Raw genomic sequence first — 23,306 nt, 5'->3', positions numbered from 1 at the left:
CGTGTGTTTGCATTAGTGTTGAAAAGTGAAAAATCACGTTTGACTGGAAGCAATGAATAATGATTTTTACGTAAAATTATACTAGACGTGAAGAAAAAACGTATGAAAATGTATTTCCAAACACACTAGTGAGTTAAACTCTTTCTAATTTTTAGAAGTAATAAATAGTTGCTTTTGTAGTGAATTTATCATGATTTTGTATTCAGTATGATTTTCTATAAACAAACAAAAACACTATAAGTTTTGTAAAAGATTTTCAGAAAAGTGCCTTAACATAAAAGTACCACTCAACACTAAGCACATAAATTATAAGTATTAAAAAATGTGATTTGTGAGACCCGTGGCTGATACATATACACACTTCCCCTCACAACTCTCACTAGAAATTCTCTCTTCCCCTCTCAAGGCTCTCACTTCTCCTTTTCTTTCTCTTACTTGTGGTGATACTTGGAATCTGAAGGTGCTGATCAAGCTTAGTCAAGGACTAGCTGAAGATTTCCTCCTTTCTTCATTCAAGTTTCCCTTCTTCTCCGTTCTCCGCAGTCCCGAAGCTCGGATTCTTCACCGAGGTAAGGGAAGCTAGTCCTTTGACTTGTTTGGCTGAAAACGAATTCTAGGAACTCTTTGATTGTTTGATGTTTGATGATTTTGAGCTGAGATTGAAGGACATGGGGTTTTCGGGGTTTCGGGGTTTTGATCAAAAATTTGGGATTTTTGATGATTCGTGGTTGCATGTTGAAAAAGAAGGGGTTTTTGTGTTGATTGACGAAAGTATAGTTCTTTAGAGGGTTTGCATGTGTTTGGGCTGTTGGATTGTTGCAGGTTGTTGTTCAAAAATGGAGGAGGGTTTGTGTTTGCTGTCACAAACGGCTGAGCCGTTCTAAGGCGCTGAGCGCTTTGGGGGCAGAGAGCCACCTGGGACAAAACGGCTGAGCCGTTTTAGGGCGCTGAGCGCTTTTGGGGCAGAGAGCTAGAGGAGAATCCCTGGAGCTAAAGCGCTGAGCGCTTTGTAGGCGCTGAGCGCCTTGGTGCTTTCAGAATTGGACGTTGTAGTCTTCATGAAAGTTGTAGCCTTGGATGTTAGCTTTCCAATGGCTCTGGAATCACTCAAAAAGGAGTTTTAGAACTCTAGATATGGCTGTTTTAGTGAAGAGAGGTTGAGCTGTCACCTTTTTTATAGCTGTTGCGGTTTTCATCATTTTTAACAAGGTAGATGAAAGAATTTGGACTTGGTGTCTTAATGAGAGTTGTAGGAAATTTGATTATCTTTCATATGAGATAAGGATGAGCATGGTAGGAGTAGTATAACTCCCGATGCGTTTTTTGTTGTGATGGTCGCCATTTCACATTTGGTGATTTTGGTTAAGTTAAAAGTTGTTTTAGGTGCTTAGGTGTACTCTTGTTGTTTGGGTGAGTAATTTGACAAGATAGATGAGTTGTAAATAAGATGGTTGGGTCGTATTAGGTGTTGATCATGTTTTTTTAAGCTGTTAGTGATGAATGATTATTGAGCTGAATGATAATGTTGATGTGCTGCGCTGAGCGCGACCCTTGTCGTGCTGGGCGTAAGACTCCTTGGGAGTCTCTGCCTTGTGGGCGCTGGGCGCAATTGGTATTGCGCCAGGCGTGAGTGAGCCTTGGGCTCTCTGGCTGGGTCCCGCCGGGCACGGGCATGCTTGCGCTGGGCGCGCTGGCCCCCCTGGTGCTCTCTAGTTGCACTGCGCTGGGTGAAACCACGAGTGCGCCGGGCGCGGAGATGAGAAATTTCTATATGTTGGTTGATGTTGTTTTATGCTTAGTTGAGTTGAAATAGATGAATATAATGTGATGACTAATGGATGATGTTGGTTGATTGATGTGGAGTTGTATATTTGTGTTGTGTTGCAAGTTGACATGTTGAGTTGTGTTGCAAGTTGATGTTGAGTTGTAAAGTTGAGTTGTGTTGCAAGTTGATGTTGAGTTGTAAAGTTGAGTTGTGTTGCAAGTTGAGGTTGAGTTGTACAGTTGAGATGTGTTGCAATTTGATATTGAGTTGTACAGTTGTATTGTGTTGCAAGTTGATATGTTGAGTTGCAAAAGTTGTGTTGTGTTGAATGTTGATACGAATTGTTGTAGGCCATAAAGGCTGAGTTGTTGTAGGCCATAATGGCTGAGTTGTTGTAGGCCGAAAGGCTGAGTTGTTGTAGGCCGAAAGGCTGAGTTGTTGTAGGCCATAATGGCTGAGTTGCTGTAGGAGATCTCCGAGTTGATATGCGTGACGACGCATTAATTGCCAATTGATGGTTTGTTGTACAATCGATGAAATGTTGACTGGTGATGTGTTGATAGTTGTAGTTGTTTATATTACTTAAATTTTGTTGCATGTTGATCTTTTTATACTAGCTTACCCTTTGTGTTTCCATGTGGTTGGACTGCTATGATCGTATTATGTACGGGAGCAGAGCAGGGATAGGATGGGTGGCTAGTGGCGAGTCTGCAGCTGGCAGGCAGTGTTGACCTTTGTGGATGTTTTGTTGATTTCAGCTACTTGGTGTTGCCATTGATAATGTATTTTGTTTTTGTACACTCTAACTCTAGTCGGATAGGGACTTTGTATATATTTATATTCTAGATCCTATATTTATATACTTGTCCTTTCTGTCTGGCGTTTCCGGTGTATAGTGGTGTGTGTAGTGACCAGCCGGGTCGTTACACTTTAGTGGTATCAGAGCAGTTCGAGTCTAGTGGACACTCTTTGGGGGTGGTTCCTTTAGGCTTTTGTTGTGCTAAACTCTGTGTTGTGCTGTCTTGTTGTGTTGTTTGTTGTGTTGATTGCTGTGGTGTTTTGTTGTGTTGTTGATGGTTGTTTGGTTTAGTTATTGTGTACTGAAGATGCTGTTACTTCTGTAGACAATGACTATAACCAATGAGCTGATAGCCAGTGCCATAGAGATGATGGCTATGGCTATGCAGCAGCAAAATGCTTATTTTTCTAGGATGGACGCTGGTAGAGCTGTAGCTGGTGCAGCAAGGCCCTTGGGGTCGTAGGAGAGTCGGGATCTAGCTGGGTTCTGGAAATGTCGTCTTCCTTAGTTCAAGGGAGATGTAGTTCCAGAGGTAGCTGACCACTGGATCTGTGAGATGGAGAAGATCTTGACTGTGTTGGGATGTTCTCAGGAGAGGAGGCTGGCATAGGCTGTCTACATGCTGGTTGGGGAGGCTGAGCATTGGTGGAGTGGTACAAGGTGAACTTGATCTGTTTACCTTGGGAGGATATAATCTTAGGGATGGATTGGTTGTCTGTCAATTGTATCCTTATAGATTGTGCCAATAGGCGGTTGATCTTTCCTCAGGTGGAGGAGGAGCTGTTGATTTCAGCTGGTCTAGCTGAATTATTGTTGAGGGAGGAAGCATAGTGTTGTCTTCTTCTTGCTGCCATGAGTGTGGAGACCGAGAGGGTCATTGCTGAGATTGATGTGGTGAGGGATTTTGTTGAGCTCTTCCCGGATGAGGTGCCTGGGTTGCCTCCTATTAGGGAGATGGAGTTTAGCATTGACTTGGTTTCAGGTGCAGGACCAGTGTCGGTGGCTCCCTATAGGATGGCCCCCGTTGAGCTGGTTGAGCTGAAAGTTTAGTTGGAGGATCAGTTGGAGAAGCAGTTGGTGCGACCGAGTGTACCGCTGTGGGGTGCTCCCGAGTTGTTGGTGAAGAAGAAAGATGGAGGTAGTCGATTGTGTGATGATTTCTGGTAGTGGAGCAAGTTGACCCTTAAGAACAAATATTCACTTCTCCGGATAGATGACTTGATGGATCAAATGAGGGGAGCATCCGTTTTCTCAAAGATTGACTTAAGGTCAGGCTATCACCAGATCAGGGCGAAGGAGGGTGACATACCGAAAACTGCTTTCGGGACTAGGTATGGTCACTACGAGTATGTTGTGATGCTGTTTGGCATGACCAACGCCCCTGCTGTGTTCATGGATTACATGAACAATATCTTCCGACCGTTCTTGGATAAATTCGTTGTGGTGTTCATTGATGATATCTTGATTTATTCAAGGACCCCGGAGGAGCATGGAGAGCACTTGAGGTTAAGTGCTGGAGATTTTGAAAGCGAAGCAGCTATACGCTAAGCTTTCAAAATGTGAGTTCTGGTTGGGTGAGGTGAAGTTCTTGGGCCATGTGATCTCAGCTGAGTGAATTGCTGTCAATCTGACTAAGGTGGAGTCGGCGTTGCAGTGGGAGCGTCCAAGAACTGTCACTAACATACAGAGTTTTGTGGGTTGGTGGGTTACTATAGGAGGTTCATTGAGGAATTCTCCAAGATAGTGACGCCTTTAATCCAACTGACAAGGAAGGAGTAGCCGTTCATTTGGACCGATGCCTGTGAGCGGAGCTTTGATGAACTAACGAGGAGGTTGACTACCTTCTTGTGATGGTGTTGCTGGATTCTGGTGAGCCCTTTGATGTGTATTGTGATGTTTCTCACCAGGGTCTGAGGTGCGTGCTGATGCAAAACAGGAAACTAGTGGCATATGCTTCAAGGCAATTGAAGAATCATGAGAGAAATTATTCCACTCATGACTTGGAGTTAGCAACTGTGGTGTTTGCCTTGGAGATATGGAACCATTATCTTTATGGTGCTCGGTTCAGCGTCTTCCATGATCACAAAAGTCTGAAGTACTTGTTTGATCAGAAGGAGTTGAACATGAGGCAGAGGCGGTGGATGAAGTTTCTGAAGGATTGTAATTTCTAGTTGCTGTGTCATCCTGGTAAGACCAATGTTGTGACGGACGCGCTGAGTAGGAAAATCCATCCACATGTCGAGTATGATGGTGGGGGAGCTGGAGCTGGTTGAGGAGTTCAGAGATCTAAATCTCTGTGTGGAGTTAGCTCAAGATCATATTAGTTGTGGGGTGATTACCATAACTAGTGAGTTCTTGAGGCAGGTTGGACAGAAACAGTTGCAAGATGTCGAGCTGGTGAAATTTCTTGGTTTACTGAAAACTGAGAAGGCTGTTGGTTTTGAGCTGGGCGGAGATGGAATCTTGAGGTGTAAGGGCAGAATTTGCCTACCCCATGATTCTGAGCTGAAGAAAGCTGTGTTGGGGGGGGATTTGCGGAGTGCTTATGTGTTAGACCACTTGGAAAGCTGAGGAGGAGGTCCTATCGCTGGTTGAGTTCACGTACATGAATAGTTTTCATGCTAGTATTGGGTTGGGGCCGTTTAAAGCCTTATATGGCAGAAGATGTAGGACTCCTCTGTGCTGGTATGAATATGGTGAGTCAGTGACTGTGAGGCCGAAGTTAATCCTACAGACTACTGAGAAGATGAAGTTGATTCAGAAGAGGATGAAGACTGCTCAGAGTAGGAAGAAGTCATATGTTGATAAAAGGCGTAAGCCTTTGAAGTTTGATGAAGGGGAACATGTGTTTCTGAAGGTGCCTCGACTTTTGGTATAGGTGTGAGGTTTGTTGGTTCCTATCAGATCATACAGCGTGTGGGTTCGGTTGCTTATCGGTTGGCCTTGCCACCATCTCTTTCAAACCTACACGATGTATTTCATGTGTCTCTGCTGAGGAGGTATGTCCATGACCCTGGTCATGTGGTTGAACTAGATGATGTGCGGGTGAAGGAGAATCTGATATTTAAGAAGTTGCCAGTAGTTGTAGTTAATCATAAGCTGAAGGAGCTGAGGGGCAAGTCTATTGCCTGGTAAAGGTGTTGTGGGATGCAGCTACTGGTGAAACTACTTAGAAGGTGGAGCAGCAGTGCAAGGAGCGGTATCCGTTCCTTTTCCCAAGTAGGTCTGTTTTCGGGGACGAAAACTCTTGTTGTTGGGGAGGTTGTGAGACCCGTGGCTGATACATATACACACTTCCCCTCACAACTCTCACTAGAAATTCTCTCTTCCCCTCTCAAGGCTCTCACTTCTCCTTTTCTTTCTCTTACTTGTGGTGATACTTGGAATCTGAAGGTGCTGATCAAGCTTAGTCAAGGACTAGCTGAAGATTTCCTCCTTTCTTCATTCAAGTTTCCCTTCTTCTCCGTTCTCCGCAGTCCCGAAGCTCGGATTCTTCACCGAGGTAAGGGAAGCTAGTCCTTTGACTTGTTTGGCTGAAAACGAATTCTAGGAACTCTTTGATTGTTTGATGTTTGATGATTTTGAGCTGAGATTGAAGGACATGGGGTTTTCGGGGTTTCGGGGTTTTGATCAAAAATTTGGGATTTTTGATGATTCGTGGTTGCATGTTGAAAAAGAAGGGGTTTTTGTGTTGATTGACAAAAGTATAGTTCTTTAGAGGGTTTGCATGTGTTTGGGCTGTTGGATTGTTGCAGGTTGTTGTTCAAAAATGGAGGAGGGTTTGTGTTTGCTGTCACAAACGGCTGAGCCGTTCTAAGGCGCTGAGCGCTTTGGGGGCAGAGAGCCACCTGGGACAAAATGGCTGAGCCGTTTTAGGGCGCTGAGCGCTTTTGGGGCAGAGAGCTAGAGGAGAATCCCTGGAGCTAAAGCGCTGAGCGCTTTGTAGGCGCTGAGCGCCTTGGTGCTTTCAGAATTGGACGTTGTAGTCTTCATGAAAGTTGTAGCCTTGGATGTTAGCTTTCCAATGGCGCTGGAATCACTCAAAAAGGAGTTTTAGAACTCTAGATATGGCTGTTTTAGTGAAGAGAGGTTGAGCTGTCACCTTTTTTATAGCTGTTGCGGTTTTCATCATTTTTAACAAGGTAGATGAAGGAATTTGGACTTGGTGTCTTAATGAGAGTTGTAGGAAATTTGATTATCTTTCATATGAGATAAGGATGAGCATGGTAGGAGTAGTATAACTCCCGATGCGTTTTTTGTTGTGATGGTCGCCATTTCACATTTGGTGATTTTGGTTAAGTTAAAAGTTGTTTTAGGTGCTTAGGTGTACTCTTGTTGTTTGGGTGAGTAATTTGACAAGATAGATGAGTTGTAAATAAGATGGTTGGGTCGTATTAGGTGTTGATCATGTTGTTTTAAGCTGTTAGTGATGAATGATTATTGAGCTGAATGATAATGTTGATGTGCTGCGCTGAGCGCGACCCTTGTCGCGCTGGGCGTAAGACTCCTTGGGAGTCTCTGCCTTGTGGGCGCTGGGCGCAATTGGTATTGCGCCAGGCGTGAGTGAGCCTTGGGCTCTCTGGCTGGGTCCCGCCGGGCACGGGCATGCTTGCGCTGGGCGCGCTGGCCCCCCTGGTGCTCTCTAGTTGCACTGCGCTGGGCGAAACCACGAGTGCGCCGGGCGCGGAGATGAGAAATTTCTATATGTTGGTTGATGTTGTTTTATGCTTAGTTGAGTTGAAATAGATGAATATAATGTGATGACTAATGGATGATGTTGGTTGATTGATGTGGAGTTGTATATTTGTGTTGTGTTGCAAGTTGACATGTTGAGTTGTAAAGTTGAGTTGTGTTGCAAGTTGATGTTGAGTTGTAAAGTTGAGTTGTGTTGCAAGTTGATGTTGAGTTGTAAAGTTGAGTTGTGTTGCAAGTTGAGGTTGAGTTGTACAGTTGAGATGTGTTGCAATTTGATATTGAGTTGTACAGTTGTATTGTGTTGCAAGTTGATATGTTGAGTTGCAAAAGTTGTGTTGTGTTGAATGTTGATACGAATTGCTGTAGGCCATAAAGGCTGAGTTGTTGTAGGCCATAATGGCTGAGTTGTTGTAGGCCGAAAGGCTGAGTTTTTGTAGGCCGAAAGGCTGAGTTGTTGTAGGCCATAATGGCTGAGTTGCTGTAGGAGATCTCCGAGTTGATATGCGTGACGACGCATTAATTGCCAATTGATGGTTTGTTGTACAATCGATGAAATGTTGACTGGTGATGTGTTGATAGTTGTAGTTGTTTATATTACTTAAATTTTGTTGCATGTTGATCTTTTTATACTAGCTTACCCTTTGTGTTTCCATGTGGTTGGACTGCTATGATCGTATTATGTACTGGAGCAGAGCAGGGATAGGATGGGTGGCTAGTGGCGAGTCTGCAGCTGGCAGGCAGTGTTGACCTTTGTGGATGTTTTGTTGATTTCAGCTACTTGGTGTTGCCATTGATAATGTATTTTGTTTTTGTACACTCTAACTCTAGTCGGATAGGGACTTTGTATATATTTATATTCTAGATCCTATATTTATATACTTGTCCTTTCTGTCTGGCGTTTCCAGTGTATAGTGGTGTGTGTAGTGACCAGCCGGGTCGTTACATGATTGTGTTAAAAATTTAGATGAGAATTTTTATTTAAACTTAATCAAAATTATTTGTCACGTAAGAAATAATCAACTCCTATGTATTTAATACAAATATTTATTTTGTGTGAGAGTATTTTTAAAAATTATTTTTAATGAGAGAATTTGTATAAATTTTATTAATTTTTTATCTAATTTAATTTTTATTTATCATAAATTTTTATTACTTTAAATATTGATACTTTAAAAGAAATTATCAATAAATAAATAAATTTTGTTATAATACAAATTATTTATTATAAATCTAAAATATAACTTATATGTTTAAAATATTTATGTATATTAATTTTAAATATAATTTAAAATTTTAAAAATTTTAACATAATATATATATATATAAATAATTTAATATAAATTTTAATTGTATATAACAAATATACATATACATTAAACAAACTAAAATATTGATAATCATTAAAAAAAAAAAGAGGGTTGACAATTCTTACTAATTATACAAAATTCCACACATTGGATCAGCTTCGATTTCCACAAGCTAGCTTCTAACCAAAAGGTCATTGGCAAAGCAGTGCAATAGTTTTCATGGTAATCATTAGTATTTCTTTTTTCACTTTAGGTAATTATGATATTATTATAAAATATTTATAGTTGATAATAATAACAAAATCTTTGTTAAATATCATGAATGTACACAAAATGATTATTATTTTTTAATATAATTTATTTTACATTAAAGACTAAAATTTAAATTCTAAATAATCTAATTAAAAAATATTAATCACTATCACTTATATGGATATGATAATCATTGATATGATACATTGTAAAAGTGAGGCTTCTCTATCCCATGTAAAGTTTTGGTGTATGCTCCACTTCCATGATAGCATGCAGCCAATGTAGAAATGACTCATAGGTCCCATTATTAACCCATTAATTTTGTGTGCCAAACTTTTCCCTGCATTTTGCACCAACCAAGGGTCCCATAAGGTCTCATGTGAAGCATATATTTTTTTTTCATCACAAACTTGGACACCATGTGGGGTTCTCAAAGATCTAGAGTGGTTTAAGGGAGAAGAAAACTAATAAAAGTTGTGCCTTTCAAATTATTTTTTATGGGAAGGAAGTCGAATTGCATCAATGTAGGGAAGCATGCATGCCTTCAAGCATTAACAAAGTTGTGGTTCACAGAGCCAAGGAAAAGATAACCCAACAAAAGATAAGAAGAAAAAAATCTCCTAAGATTCCTCTCGAAAAAATAAAAATAAAAATAAATAAATGAAATTGATGAGGTTGTAAGTTGGTGGCTAAGCTTAGTCAAGGTGACCCTCCAACTAGGAGGATTAAGTATGCCAATGTCAACACCAGTTTCTTTATTTTATGATACACGATAACTATCAACAAAGTGTAAACTTATTTGGTGTGTGTATCTTTTTATCACATTATACATTTCGTAATTATTGTTATTATAAAGTATTTATTAATTTTATTGATAACTAATTTTTATTTTTATTAAGATATTCTTTTAACTATGCTTCTTTTATTCACAAGATTTTAACACAAAATTTTGCTTAAAAAATCATTTTTTTTATTTCTTTTATAATATTATTTATTAATAATAGAGATAAATAGAAAAAGAAAAATATGTTTATCATCACTATTTTTTATTATTATTGAAAATGTTAAGTTGGGTGTGAAAAAAAATATGTTAAAATTGCTGTTGCAAATACACCGACTCGCGTATTTTTATTCACGAATTGAAATGTTACTTTCGAGAATTTTTATTCACGTGGTGCATTAGTAGTCTCCGAATAAAATCTAGAATGCAGTGTTTTGAAATTATCCTTGCTCACTAAGTCAAAGATGACAAATAAAAATATCTATTATTTTTATACTTTCCCTAATTTAATTTTAAAATTAATCATGTGAGACTTTGATATTCTTTGAAATATCTAACAAACAATACAACAAAATCAGCTCATTTTGGTCTTGAGTTTTAAGCATCAACAAAAAAAAGCTACTATTTATAACTTTTGCATCATTTTTCTTATTTGACATTATTTAAATAATGGGACATGTATATAAGATGTGCAACCAAACACATGCCAAGAGAAGAATGTGGAATCATTCCTTTTTTGATTAGAAGAACAAGGAAATAAGAGCAACAATATATATTCTTGTGCTCCCACTATTTTATTTATCTTAAATTTCACTTAGATTCTATGACAACCTGATTTGGGCCATAGCCATCTAACTAATCTCATCTAATGTTATCTATAGTTGGGGCATGCTACTTAAAAGTTAAGTCACGCCAAAAGGCATAGCATTTTCTGAAGATAAGTCTTATTTGTCATTTTTATATTTCTATGTATCATTAAGACATGTGTGTTGGAAAATCTTTCAAAAACTAATTCAACACGTCTATTTGACTTGGCCAATATTCTCACCATTCTGGGCCTGAAAGGCCCACCCATATGAATTTATCATCAACATTTTGAGCATCTTGATAAATGGCCACTATATATATGGCCAACAACATTACTCCAATCCCCCTAAATATATGTTCCATGTTCCCTTTTCAACATTTACAAATTCAACATCCTGATGAAAACACCCAGGAATAGAATTCTAAATCAAATTTCCCACCAAACCAATTATAGCAAAGCATCAAAGAAGGTTGAAAGAAGTGATTAAAAAAAAAACCCTTATAATGACATTGTAATACTTGGGGAATATCATGCATATGGATGGTTTAATAACAAGGATTGAAACACTTTTTTCTTATAGGCCTTTTTCTTATAGTTTCCCCTTGAATTTCATCTTTCTATTTTACTTGAGCCAAGTATATATAATGAGGACTGCTGGAAACATATTCTCTAATATATATATATATATATATATTTTTAACTAACTTATTCTCATTAGTTATAATTTATTAAAAATCACAAAGTTAGGAGAAAAAGTTATTAAATAAGATGTAAAATTCAATAATTTTTTTATTTTTCAATAAATTTTAACTAATTAGAGAGAATGTATTTAAAATAGTATATTAGAAAATGTGTTACTAACATTTTTTTATATATAATACCATATTAAATATGATGTACCTACTAACAAGATCTACCATAGTTGGTAGATAGATAAGCTCCTTAAGTACGTCAATAGAAATTTGAGTAACTGATTGTACATTTGAAGAAAACTTTATTGGAGGATGTAAAACCTACTTCAATAAATTTTAGTCTCAAAAAGTATTAGTCTCCCAATTATATAATTGGTTCACAAAAAAATAAAACAAAATAAAATATATATACCTAAATTGGGTGTCCTTCCACTACAAAAAAAAAATGTTTTTCAATAATACATATCATATAGTGAGACACATATTTGTCACTAAAAGTTAGTTTTACTTACACTATAAATACAATATATATATATTGGTATATTATTAAAAAGTGTAAGTATAGACTATAATGACACACAATATATATTATTGAATCTTATTCAAAATCAATACTAAAATTGTGTATATTATATGTCAAATAGATTTATACTTATATTTATTAATACTTTTTGTATATCCTATTATAACATTGTTAGTCGGATGGACCTGTACCACATTTCATCAAGTAAAGAAACCTTTAAATTGTTACAACATGGCAAGGAGAAACTTTGAGCAAGAGGTGATCTCTAAATCGTGGTGTTGATTGGAACGAACTTCTTCAATATGGTGTGATTGCCATGGGCAATTCAGCAACACAACTTTTTGAAGAAATATTCAAATACTAATATTATATGGTACAGGTAGAATAGTGAAAAGAGGGAGTAAAAATGATTGAGAATAAAAAGAATTATTAGACAAGTGAAGGAGTATCGCATATTTGCTAATTGTTTTTGGATATTTCAAATAAAAAGCGAGATTACTAGTTGAGAATTAATTACTGGAGATGAGAGAAGTGAGAAAGTAAAAGTTATAATTAATTCAAGTGAAATGGGTAACCTTTTAATTATCTTCAATTTTTATTTTTTTGAATATTATAATATAAGTAATTATATCAATATAACATTATGGGCCTTGAAAATTTAGGACCAGGCCCTTTTTGGTGGCTGCAAAAGCAGTTCCATATTGTGAAAAGCAAAGGAAGAAGAAGCTAGAAGCTTCTAGCTTGGACATCATTCCAATCAATTTCTTTTTTCTTTACAAATTACAATACTTTATACTTCAGTGTTATTCATGTAAGCCATATAATTAAACTAGTTTATAAATGATATGGCATTTAATCTTTAGTTAAGTATAATACACTACAAATGAATCATTGTAAAGTTTGGTTTGGCCATGTGAATAGACTCTTGTTTTGCTGATATAATAAGATATCTAAAGTGATGAGCAATTTCCTGCAGTAATCACACGATCTAGAAGGAAAGGAAAACTGTGGCTGAATGTGTTCATATCTTCTTCGTGGTTGCTAAGATAGCAACTAGTCAAGTGTTTTAATACCAAAGTTTTTTTACTTTACATAAAGAAATTAATTATATTATACATATAATAAAAAAAAACTAAAATGTTTTTATTTTATAAAATGAGATAAATTTATTTTTGATCCCATACATTTAAAATTCATTTTTTTACTCCTATAATTTTTTTTAAAAAAGAATTATTTTAGTTCATCCGTTCAAATTTCATTAATAAATGTGTCAAATAGAAGTGCTAGTAATACATTTTCTTTTTACAAACAAACTCTTTAATTGATTGAACATTCTTAAAAAACACAAAATTTGGTAAATTTTTACACCTTATTTAATGATCCTCCCTCCTAATTTTCTAAATTTTTTCAATAAATCCTGGCAAATGGGAATAAGTGTGTTAAGAAGAGTGTGATAGAGAGTATGTTGTTAACACTCCCATGTGTCAAATATTGTTGCTCAAAATATTGTTAATAAAAATATCATATTAAATTCAATCCAAGAGATGACAATATGATTTTTTGAAATTACATTAATTAAAAATATTAATTTTAAATTTAACTAATCATAAACAAATTCACCTTAAATAAAAAGAATTAAAAACATATTTAAATTTAGATAGAGTTACATTGTTGTTCAATAGTAAATTATCATATATTTATAAAGTATCAAAATTAATGTATATAAAATGCACCAACCTTATATTTATGCATCCTAGCCGAGAGTTAATAATTAATCACTTAAGATAGAAAGATCAATTTAAGAAACTGACATCTTCAAAAAAGAAAAAAATTCTTCTATACACACAAACTTAAAAGATCAATCTGCTGACTACTTACGGATAGGGGAAACAAAAAAAACCCTTCTAACCACATACTTAAAAGAACATCATTATTTGCCAACTATACCACCCATGTTGGTGTATATCCATTCACTTATGTCTCAAAGATCTTTCCATGCAAAACATCTTCCCTGTTTTCTAAACACATTTATGTAGTCCAATGTGAAACAACATTTACACTTTCCTTAAGAAACAAGATCCTAATGTAACAAAATTATACTTATTTTACATTTGCAGAGTTAACAAGTATTGGCAGGCCAAGTTGTGATGCACCTTTCTATTTCTCACCTTTTCCTGCCTGAAACAGTTTTCTTCACAGCTCCAACAGACACCAAAAACTGGTCAAGGGATGATAAGGTCCTCATGTCATCAGGAGGAAAGTAGCTGGCTGCCTTTCCCATGATTGATGAGAAGAGAAGTGAAAGTGAGGGCCATGCAGCATTGCTTTCCCCCAAAAACTCATCCAAAAATGCAAATGCAGCCCTGAAATCAGACCTACTAGCATTTATTGGGGCAGCAAAGTGAGCAGGGATTATTCTCTTGAACCTCCAATCTCGCGAAATGCTATCAACCCACTCTCTGACCTGGATCATAATGGAGCAAAATGTGAATTGAGGAGATTTTCCTATATCTTTATCCCCACAATATTCAATTCAACTTTGTTACAATTGACTTGGAGCCTATTTGAAAAAACTTTTTCAAAAACATTTCTAAAAGAAAAAAATAAAAAGGAAATTTGAAGTAAACTTCTTTATAAACTAAAACTAGCGTATATGTTAAAATTAAGATTTTGGAGAAGCTAATAGAAGAAAGATTCTACAAATTAGCTTATAAAAAAGTTTATTGCATTTTTCCTTCCTATTTTTTTTCCTAAAAGTGCGTTTGAAAAAATTTGTCCAAACAGACCCTTAGTTTGTTTTGTTTTAATTTTTAGTTGAGAGTTAGTTTTCATATACGGTTAGTGTATAGATTTTTACTCTATTAGTCAACTAGAATTCATAGTAATATGACTTTTAAAGTAATTATCATAAAAGTCAATAAGTTTATTATATATAATAATTTGTGATTGAATGACAATGTAAAAAACTTTACATTGTCAATGTATTTTAATTAAATTCTAATGGATATCATGACAGGTTTTTGGTAATGGTTACTAAAATATCATCTTGTTTCAAAATGTCTCTGTTTTAAAAAATTTGCAAAGAAAATGATGATCATTTTAAATTGAAGGACATAACTCTTGGAACATCCAAGTGATCATTTACATTGAAGGACATCTGTCTTTGATAAATTCAACCACATCCAGGTCAGAATAAAGTAAAAAAGAAAATATTATAAGGTTGAATAGTTAGTTTTCAATTAATAGCTCTACAAGAGGTAGAACCAGATTAAAGTATTCTTATTAGAAAAGAAATTATATAAGAGAGAATATTACCTTTTCAGGAACTTTGCTGAAGACCAGAGTCTTCACAATAGGTGAAACAATCAACTTCTGTGACATCTGTGCAAAGCTTGCATTAGGTTCTAAGAGATTCGATGGACCAAGAAACAATATTTGTAGAACCATTCTTTCCCATCCTGCAAAATAGAACCATCATGTTTACTTGATTTGGATGTCAAATAAAAAGTAATGTGCTCTGTGCATCTTGGAAAAAAAAATAATGATAATAACAAAGCCAACCTTTTTGCCGGTTCCTTTTGTCGTCAACAACCGGTTCATCAGGTACCTCCTTTCCTTTACTAAGAAGTTTCACAGCCAAACCATTTTTTGCAGATGCTAACAAGGAATCTTTGCTTATACATTCAGGAGGCTGTCTTGGGACAAAAATAACAGCATCTGTCACCAATAGTGTTTTTGAAGGTTTGTGGTAGAAAGCTACCTCCACATAGGGTCCAATTCCTGAGAGTAATCCACAAGCAAATGAGATTTTTCATAACGGATTTATTGGGATTAAACGGCATTTAGAAGATCTTATTATACAATTAATTAAGCAAATATTTGGTTAAGCTTATAAATTATAAACTTCTTATAAGCTTTTGTTAGCTTATTCCAATAAACTTCATGGTAAAGCTTATCAAAGTAAGCTCATGTAACAAACTCTCATTAAATAAGTGTTTAATTAAGCTCTTTAACCAAACACACCCCAAAACGTAACGAAAAGTGATGACTACCAACTTCTGGTGAGCTTAGAATCTTTTGCTCTATTTCACCAGCCCAAGGAGCGGAAAAATCTTCATCTTTCAAGGTTTTAGCACGAAAAATGCCGAAGAATTCCAAGGGTAAGTTCAATGGCCAACTCCATTGCCTTGGTGCCACCCATACCTGAGCAGAGGGGAATTTTCTAGAAAATGGACCAACAAATACTTTGTGCTCATAAGCAAAAGTAGGGAGAACGATATATTCAACTGGAGCTCCCAATTCCTTAATAAGCTGCAAGAATCAAAAAGAAAAAAAACCTTGATCAAGTCATAGAAATTGCCTATCAGCATTACTAAAGAACAAAGTTTGCAAAATGTGAAACAATCCAACATGTGAATTCAAAATAAAGTCTAAAAAATGAAGCTATTCCTTGAACAAAATGACTTCAATTAGTTCCAAGTAAAAATAGTCCAAATTCCAAAAGAATGTGTAATTTATAGAGACAATTTCATATCATTATAAAAAATTCCAACTATGTCTCATGACTCTCGTACTCGGTCCTAAGCCTATGTAAAACCTGTCGAAATAGATAAATTAAGTCTTTAACTGAGCCCAATGGCATCGTACATTCAACGTAACCAACCTCACATAACAAAATCAGACTTTTGTTGTTATAAAAATTGACCAAAATAATGGGGCTTAATACAAGTTTACACATTTCATGGCACAAGCAGTGTTTTACTTTTACTTTCATTAAGGTTTATTACAAGTTTGCATGCTCAAAGTAAGAGACTAGGTTGTCAAAATGGAACCTGAATACACTCATCAGTTGGAGCTATGGGTGCATGAACCCATAAGCCCCCAGATTTGAGTTTGATAACCGTCATTCTAATGTTTGTGGAGACACTGCTGAATCCTAATGCCTGCTCTTGTTCGAATAGCCATATACAACCCTTCACAGCCTACACCATGATTAAGAGAATAGGAGCTGTTAATCTCTCAAAAGCAGAGTTTCCAGACAAAATTTATAGCAAAATGTTCCCAATAAATAACCGGATTTCTATGTACAAGGAAATAACAACAACATTCGACTAATTACGAAGCATTACGTGCAAAGTCAAGTCAAAACAAAACAAAACAAAACTTTTTCACTAAGTAGTTAAAAGAATTTGATTTGAATCCAATAAAAGTATAGGCCACATGATTTGCACGTCAAGTATCAAGAATTTCTTCATTGCTCATTCAATCAAAATTCAAAATTACAATCTATCCTATATAACACGGAATTATGTTCCTAGAGAATTTAGAAAAGGAGAAGAATAAATACACGCAGACATTGTAAAGATTTTTTTTACAATCTTTTAAACTTTCATTCAATAACAAATTGCATAGTTTGTTAACTTTCACAATAACTAGTTTTAAAAGTCTTACAAGGAATGATTTATGATTAGTTGACAAAATACAGATTTTTACATGCATGCAATGATGCAAATTAAACTCAAAAGAAAAATGTTGGAGCAAATAGAACACCTAAGAAGACATATATCACTATAAACATCAAGTCATAAGGAGGCAACTCAATGAATAGAAAACCCCAACCAAATGAGCTCAATGACCTCACTAAAAGTTTTCATTCAAGTTTCTCGACAGAAAATAGTAATTATAGAAGCCAAAAGATAGTACCAATAACATGATTTAAAAAAAAGAATCAACTCAATGATGAAAATAGGCAACAAAACCAAACATAAGACAAAGCAAGATGGCACACCTCAGTCCTAATAGTGCGCCTGTTGAGGAAAGGACCAAGTGGAAAAGGAAATCCAGTGATGTTGAAGTAAAATCTGCCACCAGCATTGGTGTTTGTGGCGGTTGGGGTGGTGGCTGAAGCCACGACCAAATTGGTCACATCTCTTCTCTGTGGCCTTGTTTTCACGTGCAAGCTGTGACCCTTCAAAAAACCCCCAACAAAACTTGAACTTGGGTCACCCAAGTAGATGGGTTTCTGCAAAAGTGTGGACTTTGGAGAAGACACAGCAATGGGTGCCACCATTTTTTGATGAAACCTTTGTCACCGTAAAACAATGGTTTTGTTAGTGTAACAAGTCCAAATGGGAAACATTCTCGGATGTGCTTTGGACACGTGGACTTTGGTTGTTGGATTGTGCTGCATAGATGTTTATCAGCCTCAGATTAATTGTGGAAGGCGTGAAGTAATATAAGGTTGAAGTGTGCAACGAAAAATAACTAACCTATGATTAGGACAAAATTTAGGGACAGTTTTTTTTTTTTTTTTTTTTTTCAGTGCCAATTAAAATTAGAGTTTGAAATTAATAATCCATTTGCATGAAAGGGTAATGTATGTTATCCAAAACAGCATCTAATTTTGATTAAAAACTATACTGAAAACGCCTAATCACCTGTAAGTTTTGTCCAATAAGATTATTGGTCATTTTGTTTAAATAAAATAAAATATATTTTTAAAAAGTACCTTTCTTTTTTTGAAAAAAGTGGTTTTTTTAAATATAATTTTTTTAAAAATAGGAAATTAATTTTAAAATATTTTAGACAAACGCATTACCTCATTTTATTAAAAAAAAAAAACTAAACGATCAAGTGCTATGCTGTGAAGAAGAGAACTTTCTCGTCCTTGTTCTAGAACAACGTAGACGAGTTTTATTTTGTTCAGAGTTTCTATTTTATTTTCTCTTGTGGTTGATAAAGTGGGAAATTCCAGAGTATTCCTCTTACCAGGTTTATTAGATAAATTGATTTCTAATATTAAAATAGTTGGGAGACTTTAGGGCGTTTTTTTCTAGATTTTTTCATTTCTTATTTTATGTTTAATTAATGAAATATATACTTTTTTTTAATTTTTAATTTTTGAATAAAATTACAAACAATAAATATTTATTTTCACTTTTCATATAAATATTTGAAAATAAAAATTAAATATTTCTGAAAAGGACCACCTTCTTAAATTTTAATTTTATTGGATAAGACAATTTTCTATTTATAGAGATAACATATCTGTTATTGTCTCTCAAAGATCGAATTATATTGAAAAGAAGAAAAGTATTATGATTGATTTAGTTGTAAGAAAAATTAAGATTGTGTATAGACTCTTATGTTTGAACTCTTTTATCATTGTCTTGTTATTATTTTAAATAATAATCATACTCATATGACCTAAATAAATCACATTTAAAAATACTGCCAAATTTGGTTATATTAGTTCGAAAAACAAGTTTTGTGGAAGAATAGCCATAATATACTAGATAACTAATTCGTATACATTTGTTTTTAGTTTCATTTTATGCATGGATAATCAGCATCGAACGGTTTTCTTCTCTTTTTTTTTTTTTTAACAAATTACAAAAAAGTATAAAGTCTGTAAACATTGGGCCATAGATCTTTGTTTTTCTTTTTTTGTTTACAAAATTTTAAACTAAGAAAATGTTTACCCCACTCCAAGTTTAAGAATTAAGTGAGGCCCTAATTAGCATCATTTCAATCACTGAGACTCAGAAGAGGTGATGTTCTAAAGGAATCTCATTACAGTCAGCTGTACAAAAAAAAAAAGCATACAATTTGGCAACCACACTTTGCTTTAACCATTTAAACTAAATTTTGTTTATATATTGGCTACATAAAAAATAATCATTAATTAACATTTATCACTTCATTAACCACGTATTAACTGAATCAATAAATTACTTTCTTAACCACTTGTTGCATCAGAAGTTCTCTTTGTAACAAAGAAAATACAAGTGTGCTCAAGTTCTTTGTAAGTCATTGTGATCCACACAAGAGCCAATATACCTACAACTGATTGTAGCATGAGCAGTTCATATATTAAAAAAGCTTTGCCAATATTGTGTGAGATATACATATCTTAGACCTTCTACACAGCCAGCCACACCATGAAAAATATATTTCTTAAACAGAGACAGTAATATCACTAATTTCAACTTAAGCAGATAGTATTGCCACACATTGCTTTACAAACAACTCAATTAATATATACAATTTACAAACATAATAATAGTATAACTATTGGAAGTAACATCCATGTGTCCATCCATACAAAACAAAACTTGACATTAATGATTAATCAAACAAATACTTGCCACCAGGAAATGGTGCAAGCATTTATCATTACCATATCCCTCAGCCCTGGTTGACATCAATGCTAATGCAAAAAACTGACATTGCACCCACCAACTAGCCAAGTACAACCAAAGCTAAAATCAAGACTTAAGTATACAGAGATTAGAGGGTCCCCTAAATGGGAAGATAAATGATAGTTTGTAATGGGGAAGTCGGCTAATTACATAGTAGAAGATATAAGGGGAGCACTAGCTGAGGCAAACTTGTAGTATCAATGCTTGCAAAGTTGGAGCCTATATTAGTTCACAATCTCAAGTGATGATTTCTCTGACAAGCCAGTCCAAACTAGGATATGAGAAGTACAATATGAGAAATGAAGGGAGGGCAAACAGAATTGTAACAAGTACATACAGAGCCAAAATGGCTGCACTGGCTGGTATTGCATATAGGATGATTAATAGAAATATAATGACCAATGGGAACTTAGCCGTCAACTGGACAAAGAAGACCAGTGACTTCCGAAGATAAACATGAAGTCTTTCCGTATTGATGTGATCACCAGTATTACCATGATATTGGTTGGAACTTGATGTTTCTGGATGGCGGACTTGCCCCCTCCGAAGGTTTCCATGGCTTACTTGGCATCCCATGGTTAAATTGTCTTTAATGGAGTGTTGTTGATTATCCCCACAGAAAGGTGAATGTGATGATTTCACTCTATCACCATTCATGCTCTCAACCATCCAAAGAAGGAAATAGTTTTTGCGAGGGAATTTAAGATTTCCCCTGTAAACTAAACGAAAAGATAGAAGGTTGCACCATGGACAGGAGATAAAAAGGGGAAGTTGAACAGGCAGCGTTGGAAATTTCACAACAGCCCATTGCAGTCCGAGGATGCAATTTTTACAAAGGGTGTGGCCACACCATAAAACATAGGGCACATTTTCAACAATATTGAAAGATTCCCAACATATCGGGCATTCCAGTCCTTCCTCTCTGCCTATAATAGAAGTCTCATCATCAGAACATTCCGAAGCAGAATGATTATGCTTTGAAGAATCATTTTTCAGTCCCACAGTTCCAGCAATGCAATTTGATGCAAAGTTCCACATTCTGAATTATAATATATGTAAATAACCAATCAGAAAGCATCATCCAGGTGTCAAGTTATCATTAACGACTGACCCAAAGCATAAAATCTGAAACAAGCCAGTACGACAGAGTCATGGATGAGTAAAAAGAATAATCCAAAAGATATTAGAAAAAAGTCATAATAATAACATCATAACTCAATAATATAAATGTTGCACAAACAGAAATTAACTCCATTTTAAGTAAAGCAATAGCCATGATCACATATACCCATCCTGCATGTTCATGATCATATCCAATCAACTTAATCCACTGCATGCATTTGACACACACACACTTACTATAACCATAACCATAATCAAGTTGTTATCATTTTTGATACTCAAAAAGTTTCCTTTTATCTTTCTATTTTAACTCATTCTTTTAAGAGCAAGTGGACTAGTTCGGCCATAATGATTCAACCTCATACTACATGCATTTCATATACTTCTTAAATCATATCGATCACAAAATAAACTAATAAGTATATTCCAGAATCCAGAATACTTTGTCAACTATGCAAATGCATTTTTTTCATTTTTCTTTGGGAGCGAAGGGCAAGCCAACCAGCAAGAATGCCAGTCCCATGCATTCAGAGAGTACTTTCTTTAATCATACTCATGAAAGAAATAACGAATACTATAATTCATGCCTGTTATTTCCTAAATATGAAGCATAGTTTGCTTGTAGTTATTTGTATGTTGGGTCAAGAGGGGGAATTGGCCACAATGACCTATGTATTCGAAACTAACAGCAATGTGCTTAAAAATTCCACCAGGAACAAAATCAAGCTTTTCAGTATTCAATCAAAGTCTGCCTATAAAACACTCCCCCCAACCCACACAAATATCAAACAACAAACCAAAGAAACTTATATCCGAGTAAAAATGCCTATTATGCATGTTTTATACTGTTTTAATTGTTTACATATGACAATCTTTCAGGGGCCTGTAGAAGAAAATACATTTGCAAACAATATCTCATAGACAGCAAGAATTTAATAAGTTCTGTTTTGAAGAAGTTCCCTCGAGTCCAAACTCCTAAGAAGAATTTCCAACTACCTTTGTGTACAGAATACTAGACATCAAGAAGATTAATGTAGATATTTATGGATGTACTCACCATTCTGATCTAGAGGGCATGCACAAAATAGTACTATAGCTGACAGTATATAACTAAAGATAGCTCAATCAGTAATCAAATACCAATAACATGTTTAACTAGCTTCCTGCTCATATATGAATTGACTCAACTACATAACATAAGTTAACTAGAGAGCTAAGCTGTATAAACGTTTAGCATCATCACAAGTCACCACCTAGTGATAGACAATAAAGTTTCTGCTATGGCCAACCTCAGGAAATGCTGGGACAAAGGAGAAACTATCAAATCAACTATCAAAGCACCCCATTACTCAAATGCACACCAGCCAAAAAATCAAGTCCAAGTTTCCAATAACTTGATAGCAGATAAAAAATAAAAAATAAAAAAAACTTACTAGGCAATCTCCTGTTTCTGAATATAATGAATTTCGGAAACACACAATTCTTTTAACATAAAAAGTAAACCTAATAACCGATCATTTTGGTCCTTCTATGATATTATGTCCTTCTTTCTTCAAATGACTATATTCAGTTATTCACCCTATTCAAGATCGGGAGAGGACTAAAAAGGCACAATTTTGAGAATACAAAAAGAAAACACAGATTTGATATTTTCTCCTCTGCATAGCTCATATCAAAGTCCACCCCATTTCACAGCAAGACCCCAATTCAAAAGGGTGGTTCAAAAACCAAATTAACTTCATAAAACAAACCAGAGCACCCATCAACGTCAGCATCCAATCCAAATAGTAAGTAAAAATAAAAATAAGAGGTTTTTAATCAACCACGAAAACCAATAGCAAGCAGAAATCCCAAATTATTTGTTGAAAAACCTAATCCGAACTAAGCATCTGAAAAATAAGAAATCAAATTGGGCTAGGAAAAGAATATGATACCGATTTGTCGAAAAAAGAGAGAATTGGCAAAGCAGAAAGGAGAAGAGAAGAGTGACAGTGGCACCATGAGAGAGAGAGAAACGGTGCATTTGTTCAATTTAACTGAAACCAACTCCCAAAAAAACGACGTCGTGTTCATTCACCTGGCCCCAGCCCATGCCAAGGCCATCATCATATCTGAATGCTTAAATGCATCTCCGCTTAAATTAGTATTTTTTCCTTTCGCCTTAAATATGTTTTCCAAAATTACTCTTTCCTCTCTTTTTTATTTTATTTTATTTTATTCGATACTTTAATCAATACAAAGTTCAATTTATTTTTTTATTTTCTAAAATAATGTAAGATAATATTTTTGTCATACGGATGTTAACTTCTCGTAATTAATGTTGTAGTAGTAGTTGGGCAGGAAGGACCACACTATATTGTT

The 23,306-nt window shown here is 35.2% G+C and overlaps 3 protein-coding genes and 2 long non-coding RNA genes across 6 annotated transcripts; 3 read left to right on the top strand and 2 right to left on the bottom strand.

Annotated features, from left to right (window-relative positions):
* Window positions 1–334: 334 nt before the first annotated feature.
* On the top strand, window positions 335–2,638 carry LOC145954130 (uncharacterized). The gene is made up of 2 exons (XR_014431295.1): window positions 335–569; window positions 2,442–2,638. It is a non-coding gene; the product is annotated as an uncharacterized LOC145954130 (long non-coding RNA).
* A 778-nt stretch (window positions 2,639–3,416) lies between these two features.
* LOC145954669 (uncharacterized) lies at window positions 3,417–5,442 on the top strand. Its single transcript, XM_083069356.1, has 6 exons — window positions 3,417–3,491; window positions 3,732–4,007; window positions 4,201–4,282; window positions 4,472–4,524; window positions 4,929–4,997; window positions 5,119–5,442. Exons 1-6 carry the CDS (start codon window positions 3,417–3,419, stop codon window positions 5,440–5,442), a joined length of 879 nt encoding a protein of 292 aa, XP_082925482.1.
* A 223-nt stretch (window positions 5,443–5,665) lies between these two features.
* LOC145954129 (uncharacterized) lies at window positions 5,666–8,148 on the top strand. The gene is made up of 2 exons (XR_014431294.1): window positions 5,666–6,066; window positions 7,952–8,148. It is a non-coding gene; the product is annotated as an uncharacterized LOC145954129 (long non-coding RNA).
* A 5,404-nt stretch (window positions 8,149–13,552) lies between these two features.
* LOC109788130 (lysine-tRNA ligase) lies at window positions 13,553–17,806 on the bottom strand. Its single transcript, XM_020346792.3, has 6 exons — window positions 17,411–17,806; window positions 16,455–16,604; window positions 15,675–15,933; window positions 15,184–15,402; window positions 14,938–15,080; window positions 13,553–14,086 (listed from the first exon to the last, which is right to left on the bottom strand). The coding sequence occupies exons 1-6, from the start codon at window positions 17,690–17,692 to the stop codon at window positions 13,787–13,789; spliced, it is 1,353 nt and encodes a 450-aa protein (XP_020202381.2). The 5' UTR covers window positions 17,693–17,806; the 3' UTR covers window positions 13,553–13,786.
* A 1,857-nt stretch (window positions 17,807–19,663) lies between these two features.
* Window positions 19,664–23,036, bottom strand: LOC109788140 (uncharacterized). Of its 2 annotated transcripts, none has more exons than XM_020346804.3 (2): window positions 22,880–23,036; window positions 19,664–20,948 (listed from the first exon to the last, which is right to left on the bottom strand). In XM_020346804.3, the coding sequence occupies exon 2, from the start codon at window positions 20,859–20,861 to the stop codon at window positions 20,061–20,063; it is 801 nt and encodes a 266-aa protein (XP_020202393.1). In that variant the 5' UTR covers window positions 20,862–20,948; window positions 22,880–23,036; the 3' UTR covers window positions 19,664–20,060. The 2 variants fall into 2 exon arrangements, with proteins under 2 accessions (XP_020202393.1, XP_020202392.2); XM_020346803.3 differs by having other exon boundaries at window positions 19,664–20,862; window positions 22,880–23,023.
* Between the last annotated feature and the right edge of the window lie 270 nt (window positions 23,037–23,306).

Source organism: Cajanus cajan, chromosome 2 (genome assembly GCF_000230855.2).
Source record: "Cajanus cajan strain Asha chromosome 2, NIPB_CcT2T_4, whole genome shotgun sequence".
Taxonomy (NCBI): domain Eukaryota; kingdom Viridiplantae; phylum Streptophyta; class Magnoliopsida; order Fabales; family Fabaceae; genus Cajanus; species Cajanus cajan.
This window is presented reverse-complemented; position numbering and strand designations above follow the sequence as displayed.